A 10,132-nucleotide genomic window follows, 5' to 3' on the forward strand; every position below is an offset into this window, starting at 1 on the left:
GTCAGCGGTGGCTGTCAGGATTAGATTAAAGACTGTGTGGCTTCCACATCTAAAGTGCTGATCGCCGTCTAAAAGATCGTGGTCTGGAGTTTAATCCTGACCGCTAGTACCAACTGCCGGGTTAGATCCTACAGGGCAAAGCAAAGCAGAGTCTGCCCTTACTGTCAGCCAGGAGGGTGGTTTCTGCCACTAGGCAGAAACCACCCTCCTGGGCAGATCAAGAGGCCCCTATGATCTGCCCATCGTGGGATGCGTAAGACGTGCAATCCTCCAGCTGATAGACGGGGTAGGGGGTCTGGTGGGGTGGGGGCAAGAAGAGGCTGGCTGCATTCTTTTTGGAGGGAGTATTTGCTAGCTGGACTGGATTTTTCAATTGTGAGAAAAATATGAGTTTAATCATTTTAATCAAAAGCTTCACAAAAGGAATACAATTGCAGCAGTGCCAGCTGCTATAAACTTAAGCAAATAAGCAAGGGACTGTACTGTGATAATTGTAGCCTGAATATTTCATGCACGATTGGGCCTGGGGGCAAACATGTGATATCTTTGGACCAATCAAAAGCAGATTTGTATGAAGAATATAGCAAGGCACTGTTGCTAATAAGTTTTAAAGCAACAGGAAGGAGTTAAACAGTGATACTTTGCCAGTTTTCCTTGTACGCCTGCACTGTGTGAATCTGAAGAGCTCAGCTCTGTGCAGTGTGTATTGTGCACATAATCGCTTGTATGTTTGTTTATTTCCCAGGCATGTCCGTGCATTCCTTATTCTGGATGTGTTTGATGGTTCCTGGACTGTTGCTCCTGTGGTTACAGTATTTTTAGCCAGGCTGAAGTTTGATCTCACCTCTTCATAAGGGTGCACTGTTAGATGAATACTACTACACTGTACTGCTGGTGGGTGAGCAAGTGCGTGTGCATGCGCGCATGCGTGCGTGCGAGTGTGTGTGTGTTTGTGCACATGTGCAGGAGAGGTGTATGTGTGTGTTTGTGTGTGACTTATCTCAGTTCAAAAATGCTTTATTGGTATTAAGTATGAATATATACTGACCAAGCTTTACCTAATTAAACTACAAAATTTACACATTAAACTACGAAATAATTTGCTTTGGGGTAATAAATAACTGATGGCTACTTTTTATATCACAACACTAAATATGAAACCCATGTTGACAACTAACCATTTTTTAAAAACTTTTTACTGGTCTCATTTCTCTCTCTTACTCTCCTGTCTCTCCTCCCTCTCTGCTTCTTTCCCTGTTTATCTTCCCCATCTCTTACAATTTCTCTTCCCCCCCCCGCCCCCCCCCCCACTCTACCCCTTTTCCACCTCTCTCTCTCCGTCTCTGTATCTCTCTCTGCTGGCATATGTGCTAATCCAATCATGTGTCACTCCGCACCACAGACCTCATGCAGGCCTGCAGGGCTGTGGAGGGGAGGGGGGCTGCTAGACGGGGCTTTGGAACAGTACAGAGTGTTCTCTTTGTTCCGTCTCCCGAGGAGGAGGGGATGGGAGAGTCGGATCTGGGGGATTGTCTTGAGCGTGGACCCCGCCAGATGTTTTAACAGGGGCTGCTTTGCTGCCCTCCTTGTGTGTGAAACTCTCCTGTGTGCGTGCTCTGGTGACGCTCTGATGCGGCTGTGATGACATTGTGATGGCACTCTGATGCGGCTGTGATGACATTGTGATGACGCTCTGATGAGGCTCTGATGTGGCTGTGATGACATTGTGATGACGCTTTGATGAGGCTCTGATGATGCTCTCGGGCTGGTAGCCTCAGTGGTCTTAACTAAGACCAAGTTGGTTAAGTTGGTTGTAGCCACAGGTTCAATATTTACACCAGTTGCGCCTAAAAATAAATAAATATATATATATATAGACTATGCACAGGTAAGTCCAGCTTAGACAATGATGGCGCGTTTGTGTTGATACATTCCATCAATATCTGTGTGCGTGTGTGCGCGTGCTTGCGTGCGTGCGTGCGTTCGTGTGCGTGCGTGTGACTGTGTGTTTGTGTGTTTCCAGCTGCGGATCAGGACGGCAGAGAGGGCAGGAGGCCTGGGAGGAGCCCCCTGCAGGCCCTGTACGACAGTGACCAGGTGACCCCCTCCACAGCACCCCCTGCAGCCCCCACAGTTCACCGGCCACCTCACTTTCCTATCCCAGGGTGCTTCACAGAGAGGGACTGCAACCATAGATATTCTATCTACTATCCAGATACTCAGCCAGTTTTAGGTTCAATATGTTGCAAATGCGAATGCTTAACAGCTAAAACAGTAACAGAGGTTGACTTTTAAAGGGGCTGAAAATCGGTTCAGAAAATAGATAGAGAAACTGAAAATTCTATGAACAGACACCACAGGATACTTCCACCAAAAGTACTGGCTGATTTATTGGGAGAGTGTAAACAAATTAATAAAAAAACTGTTTCTTTAAAAAACATAAAGAACGTTTATTTTAGATTAATTGCTCTCTAGTCTGTTTTAACAGTCTGTCCTTGTAAAACGCTGATTTGGGCAGAGCCGATCACACTTTTCAGTTGTAAGTTCTCTGTGGAAAAGTTTGGTCAGATGCCCTTTTAATTTCTGCAGACTCTAATGAGGCCAGTGTTATTGAATGTCTGGTTCTGTTTTTGCTCAGTAACCCTGCATGTGTCTTCAGCGTTAATGAGGGGAAAACAATTTCTGGAAGAAAAAAGGGATTTCGGAGTCACATTTGAAAGAGTGACGACCGCACTGTGGCATTCGGGACTGATCCTGTGGCAATGAATCCCCTCACACCTCTGTCCATTTGTGACAAAGTGATCATTATTTAAATTATGAATTTAAAAGTTTCTGTGACTTCAGTCCCAGAATACCGAATGAATGCAGCCTGAGGCGGTCAAAAGATGATGTTAGCCAAAATGAGTTCAGAGTAAACGTTTAATGGTGTTGCAAAGGGGCCATTTAGTTCTTTTGTTCTGCCACCCCATTGGCCGGACAGACTTCTGTTTGCCACCACACTGGACGGACCTCTCTCTGCGACCCCATTGGCCAGAAATACCTCTTTCTGTGATCCCATTGGCCTAACAGACCTCTCTCTGCCACCCCAAGGCATTGCTTCTCTCCTGTCTCACAGCCAGATATCTAAAAGTCTTTGAAAGCAATGTGAATGGCTTTAGCTCCTTTGTTTGAATGGGGCGATCATTCCGAAGCTTTTATTAAAACATTCGCTTGTTTTAAACCTATGACCGAGGAAACCTGAATCCTCAGTGTGTGTGAATGCAATCTGACATCATTTCTTTTTCCATTTACTCTCCCTCCCTGCTCTTTTTCTTCCTTCCACCCCTCCCTCAAAACTCTCATTCTCTCTTACTCCCCTGTCAAATTCAAATGCAGAACGTTTTATTGTCTTTCTGTAAATATTGTCAAAACATGCAGAACAATCAGTTATATTATAGTTATTATATACAACAATGGCCACAATAGTGGCAACATAACCTACTTACAGCCTGACCGCCTGTGTAAATAGGGTGTTGTGTGAGAAAGCTGTTCCTTTTAATTCCTCTAAGCGAGGCAGAAAAAAAAGAACAATTTTTCAGCTCCTCCATGCACATGAGACAAAGAGAGGGGCTGGCAAAGGGCCAAGGAACTATAAAGACGTTTTCATTTGCTTTTAAAGGCTTTTGGTTTGTGTTACCCAAAAGCCCCCCCCCCCCCCCCCTCTCTACATGGATGGGCGTGTCAGGAACACATACCTGTCTGAAACTAACCAGCTGTCCTATAGGTCAATGCATCGTATTGTAGCATTTTTTGGCAGGCAACTTTATGTGTGATGTTGAAGCAATTTTATGGTTTTTTTTTTTGTAGCATGGACGGACTCAGTGCCAACATACATTTGTAATATACTGCGTAGATACCAGCACAACTCAGCCTTAGGTCCTCCATTTCCAGCTGGCTGTGTGTTCCACGTGTCAATTAGGGAGGCAGCTTTGAATTTTGAATCTCTTAAACTTTTCCATTGCATATCAGGGAGGCACCAACAGTGGAAAATGATTGAAGCAGGCCCATATTTTAAGGTTAACTTCAGATTGCTAATATTTTATTGTTTTGCCCCCTTTATTTCTTTGTTGTTTGTCATTTTTAGATCTTTTATGTAACGCATCTTGTGTTAAATCAGCACTTTTTTGACTATTTTATTTAACTGTTTTCATTAGTTTTTTTTTTCATCATAGTTTTCATTTCTATGTGTGTGAAGCACTTGGGCTGCTTTTTTGTAGAAGCTGCTATTACAGTAAAGAGTATTATATTGAGGCATACTTGCATACTTTCTGTTTCTTTCTTACAATTATCTAAATACAGCCAGTAAAACTTAGTCAAAAAACAGTATTTTGACAATTTTTGAGGATGCTGGTGAAAGTTGAAAACTCTTTTTTTCAACAAAATTTTGAGCAAAATAATAACAGCTCCTCCTCTTTGCCTCGCCCGCTCCACCCCCTGACTCCTCCCCCTCCCACTCCTCTGACTCCTCCCCCTGGCAGCTGGAGCTCTCTCCCGTGCACGTGCTGCACCAGCGTCGGCGGGAGCTCTTGGAGGAGGAGTGCCGCGCCCACACCAGGAAGCGGCGCGTCCTGATCCCGGAGGACCTCAAGCACCTGATCGTGGACGACCAGCACCGGCTCCTCTACTGCTACGTGCCCAAGGTGGCCTGCACCAACTGGAAGCGCGTGCTGATGGTGCTGACGGGCGGCGGGCGCTACGGCGACCCCCTCCAGATCCCCGCCCACGAGGCGCACGTGCCGGGCCGCCTCCGCTCGCTCTCCGAGTACTCGACGGCCGAGATCAACCGCCGCCTCCGCACCTACCTGAAGTTCGTCTTCGTGCGGGAGCCGCTCGAGCGCCTGGTCTCGGCCTACCGCAACAAGTTCACCCGCAGCTACAATACGGCCTTCCACAAGCGCTACGGCACCAAGATCGTGCGCCGCCACCGGGCCGACCCGCGGCCCGAGGCCCTGGACCGCGGCGATGACGTCTCCTTCCGGGAGTTCGTGTACTACCTGGTGGACCCGCGCACCCAGCGCGAGGAGCCCTTCAACGAGCACTGGGAGCGGGTGCACGCCCTCTGCCACCCCTGCCTCATCCACTACGACCTGGTGGGCAAGTACGAGACGCTGGAGCAGGACTCCAGCTACGTCCTGCGGCTGGCCGGCGCCGAGCCCGAGGTCCGCTTCCCCGCCTCCGGGAAGAGCGCCCGCACCACGGGCGACATGGCCGCCAAGTTCTTCGACGACATCAGCCCCTTCTACCAGAGGAAGCTCTACAACCTCTACAGAATGGACTTCCTGCTCTTCAACTACTCCATACCGGCCTACCTGAGGATCAGATGAGGGGAGTTTGAATTGTGTGTTTCATAGTACCGTTACGTTGTGTTTGGGTGTGTGTACGATTGTGTGTACGATTTTGGGGTGTTTATAAGGGTGTATGTGTGTGTGAGTAGATAGGTTTCGGTAAATGCATATGTGTGAGAACATAGGTTTAGGTACATGCATGTGTGTGTGTGACTAGGTATGTGTGTACGTGTGCGTGTTGTTAGTAACGATGCCTTAACTGGGAAACACTTATGAAGTATTCAGCCACTAACGATTTGAAGTGGGCCCGAAGGTTGAAACTTCCTGTTTTTGTCTCCAGACTAACTGTGATAGAAGTCATAATCCTGCTGACAGACAGACGCTGTGCAGTAGGTTGTGCTAAGGACTTGGGCCGCGGCGCTTTCTGACGAGCCACGTTCGGAGTTACACAGGGAAACCGCGACAAAACAACGTCATCCTCACGATCCTTTCTGCATGAAATGTACTGTACGCTGAAAGGGTTAATTCAATCAAACTGCGTTTGAACCTTCTGTTTGGGAGAACTGAAGACAGTGTGGAAATCCATCCGTTTACACACCAGCAAACTGAGCCTCTCCATCTGGCGTCGACGCCTGTTTCATATCAATGGATTTATCTTTTCCTAAATGAGTGTTTATGTGAATTGTGGGTTTGAGGGCACTGGTACTCTTAAACTAGAGTGAAAGGAAATATTTCACACCACAGCATTCATTGTTACTTATGTTTACTGTGGTTGCAATGTATACCAAATATAGCCAAATTTATTTTTACAAGCTTTAAATTTGGCATTTTGCAAACATCTCATTGATGTCCAAGACAAAGACTTTTCAAGGCACCATGGGTGCAAAGGAAACTCGTTTAAAATATAGGGGGCTCTTTCCAATTGCTGATTTTTCATCCTTTCCTCATGTCCTTTCCTTGCTTACTTTGCTCCAGCCATTGGAGGACGCAAGGAACGGACGCGAGCATGGAGGAATTGAGGAAACGTGTGTTAGGCAAATAGAACATCCTTGTTCAATCAAGCTTCAGTTTGAAGTCACGTCAGTTACAGATTCCAGATGGGGAGAGGTGGATCCACAAGTCGCTCATTTATATGTCGAGTGTTCTGATCAAATACTTCCGCAAAGGAAGCACTCGTGTTTCCTTGCTCAAGCATCTTTCGGGAGCCTCCTAGCTCCTTCCTCCTAGCTCCTTCAAGGAGCACTGAACGGGTTGGAATGTCCTTGAAGATAGTGGACCATGACAGATTTCCAGGTCCTTCGAGGATCAAGGAGACAGTGACAGATAAAATAAGCGATTGAACAGAACCCAGGGACTCGCCAGCTTCACAGAGTACGCACACACGCAAAGATAGCCGATTGTGAAATTGCAAGGACAGTAAGTTGCCAAGACATTGAGTCCTGATGTACATGCACCTCTCACATTAAACAGGAACAGTTTTTCTCCCAACTACATCATCAGGAGTAACCTGCCTACCTTGTAGAGGCAGTAGTATGAGGTAGGGCATTACCCGTATCATAGATGTTTGCATTTTTACTGTCCACAGACCACAATATATTTTTCTGGCTTCCATTTTGGGGTGAACTTTTTACTTTAACTTGGCAAGGGCAGCCAAACTGTTCAGTAATATGCGGCGGGCACCGTACGAAGCAAACGCTTGATGTGTGTAGTGTGTACGTGAAAGAAACTATGGCGTCGTTTCAGTCGCCAAACCGTCTCCAGCTCCAGGAGGATAATTGGTACTGCCACGCTACTGTCTACCGCCATAAACCTTCATTTCAGTTTAATTTCAGTCAGGCGGTATACAGGTTTGTCTCTTAAAGCCAGTGCATTCTAGCCAGTAGGCTTACTAGCTAATATCTAGCTATGACACTGCAGTTGGCTTATGGTAATTTAAAAGTCGAATCCATTTACATAATATTTCCCCTATAGCATTTAGGCTTGCCCAATAGTCAACATTCAGGCTTCTTTTGTCTTTTTCAGTTCCCCTTTCATTGAAACAAACAGCACAGACATGCACGCGCGCGCACACGTACACACGCACACACACACACACACACACACTCACAAAGGCTTCTCTGTGATGTCTGACTGAGAACTGGTCATTAGCTTAATAACAGGCTGACTACATAATGTGTGTAAACACAGAGTACAAAGACGTGGAGGTGCACTCCCTAATGTTGCCTTTTCCAAGAGCAGAATGAGTTACTGATGGCTGGTTTGGTTAAAATGATGCAAGCGTGACAAAAGACAGGATTATTATTGTTCAGTTCATTATAACAAATGGCAATGTTTGTCAGATCATGTGTCTTACAAGATAAAACAAGAGCTGACTCTTCAGGAAAGTGTGCCTGTTCACTTTCAGTGTAGCCAAGGAAAAGAATAGGAGCAAGGTGCAAACCACACTCACGGATACTGTCAATTTTCTGGGAAACTTAATTCATGTAACCTGTATGTCTACGCGCATAATTTCAGGCGTCCTCAGAAAGTACAATTTAATGGTACGCTAAAATTTGTGATTACAAGACGCGGTGTGATTTCATGTGAAAATGTGAAGGACTTTTACAGTCAGATCCGTGTCATGGTTCAGGTCCCCTCGTCGGTTCAACAGGACATCACGCCGGATCTGTGATGTCACTGGCGGGCAGTTCAGCGACGCGGACTGGACTCTCAACGGCATCCTCAGAGCCGTCTGCAGAGCCGCTGTCCTTCACCTTCCATTTCCGCTGTGACCGGCTGAGGTTGTGAACACCCGCCCGTTACCTGCAGGCCGAGTCCCCCGTGGAGCCAGGATTTCCGAGACGACTTTCTAGCGATTTCCACGGCGCGTTTTTATCGTTAGACGGCCAGTCGCCCGAGAGAGGACGTTTTACAACACCGCCTCCCAGAAGTCCTGCTTCGTGTCGTTTTCGGGGGAACTCACGATGTCATTGCGTCAGTTGTTTTGTATCGTCTTCATGTTCCTATGCAGGTTTCTAAAAGTTTACGCTCAATCAATAACCGAGTCGCATGGTTGCCGATGTCACGTCACATGGTTCAGCGCAGCTCTGTTTGAGAGAATTTGCACCCTCTGCAGCTCGCGCCTGAACGCACGTGCACCGCACCTTTATACCAGGAAACTGTGAAAACAGAGGCAGCGTGCGCTAGAAAGAGCGAAGCCGACTTCCAGCGTTTCAACGGCGGCTCGGCGGACGCGAGCCGACTCTGCTGAGTCTCAAAGAGCGATCGTTGACACTGCAGTTCCGAGAGGAACACGCCAAACCGTTTGCTCAGATTTGTGGTTGGAGGTGAAACTGTCCTTCGCTTAGATCAAGGCCTCAAGTGAATCTCATCCAAATGGTACAGCCAATTCAAAAGTAAGAAAAGCCCTTACATTACCATTACATCGTACTCCTCATACGGTAATAATATACTTCTATTTAAATACGAACTCCTTCACTGAGTCTCAGTTTGAGATATTTTGACTGGCGGAAGGTTTTTTTGGAATTGCCTTCAGAAATAATATCTGTGATCGCAGCCTCAAAATCGGGCAAATTAAGTGGTCACCTCAGTGGGGAGTATTCTGTGATGTTTGAATAGGAACCGCTCTTACAATCACAAGGTCTGCTTCCTGCCTCGCAGTTTGGCGAAGATGAACGCAGCCACATTGTGTCTGTGGTTCGGCACGACCTTCGGGTTTATCTCATTTCAGATTTAACACTGGCCCGTGAGCTGCCCCAGGTGTGGGGTAACTGAGCAAATCTTTCAGTGCGTTTCTCTCTCTCTCTCTCTCCCTCTGCACATTATGTTGAGTTAACTGAAATTATACTCCGGGCTCCTGAGGTCAACCACAGCTCATTTTTTAAAAATAACTTTGATCCGACGGTTTGTGGTACAGCGAACACATTGACGCTTGGTTCTACTTTTCTTCATAATCAGCATGTATGTGTTCTCATCGTTGAAAAGGTCCCTTGAACCGAGCAGGAAAAATATTTAAACGAGAATTTGTTGGAGTAAAGTTGCTCTTTGTGTAAAATCTTTTGGCATGTGAGTGATATTTATTAGTGTTCCGTATTGCAAGTGTGTGAGTAACATTCTGCGGATTACAGGACACAATGGTACCATTGATAGTCGTTTCAAATAAAAATAAAACAAGGTATGGAGATGTCATTATTTTGACTGACGGTGTGAGTTCTTGGATGTTTGCTTCCACTATCAGATATAACCTTATTTTTTTATTTGTATTTTCCAGTGTGTAACTGTATTGATTTGGCAGAAAACAGCTCTAATATTGTCTACATTTCAATATACAGTAGACACATAGTTATATCTCTGTTTATTACATTCCAGTTAATGACTTCAAAAATATACTTAGAACAACATTAATAGATACAAGATAAATATTTTATTTTGACAAATATCTCAACTGCTTTTAGTGTGAATTAAGACTAACTGTGCTGTACGTCACAGGTAAATTGTGTTTCCTTTGTCTACAGTGTGTGTGCAGGCTACTCTTATGACCACATACACAAAGGTTTCTCACAGATGGCACGTAAAACATTAGAGTAAATACAAGACTGAACAAAATGGAGGCAAAACTTAAGACACGCAATGAAGCAAATTCATGAGCGCAACTTCTGGATGGATGACGGCACAATTAACACTGAAAACATAAGCTGTCCGGACCTACTTTTGTCCAGTCGTTCAAGTAAAAGTAACTAACACCACAACCTTTTTCGATTATTCTACTCAGTATTACTACTAAGTATCATCTCCTAGTATTGTTATAT

General features: G+C 45.7%; 1 protein-coding gene across 2 annotated transcripts in view; it reads left to right on the top strand.

Moving 5' to 3' along the window:
• The window catches only part of LOC118207908 (carbohydrate sulfotransferase 11-like), a 28,252-nt gene extending 18,731 nt beyond the window's left edge, over positions 1-9,521 (top strand). Inside the window, exons 2-4 of one of the 2 annotated variants that reach the window (XM_035382101.1) lie at positions 2,024-2,097; positions 4,518-5,377; positions 5,665-9,521. In XM_035382101.1, coding sequence (XP_035237992.1) covers positions 2,024-2,097; positions 4,518-5,363 — 920 coding nt within the window. In that variant the 3' untranslated portion in view covers positions 5,364-5,377; positions 5,665-9,521. Of the gene's footprint in view, positions 1-2,023; positions 2,098-4,517 lie in introns of both variants that reach the window. The other variant, XM_035382100.1, reaches the window with a different exon arrangement.
• The last annotated feature ends 611 nt before the right edge of the window (positions 9,522-10,132 follow it).

The sequence above is a fragment of the Anguilla anguilla genome, chromosome 11 (assembly GCF_013347855.1).
Source record: "Anguilla anguilla isolate fAngAng1 chromosome 11, fAngAng1.pri, whole genome shotgun sequence".
Taxonomy (NCBI): domain Eukaryota; kingdom Metazoa; phylum Chordata; class Actinopteri; order Anguilliformes; family Anguillidae; genus Anguilla; species Anguilla anguilla.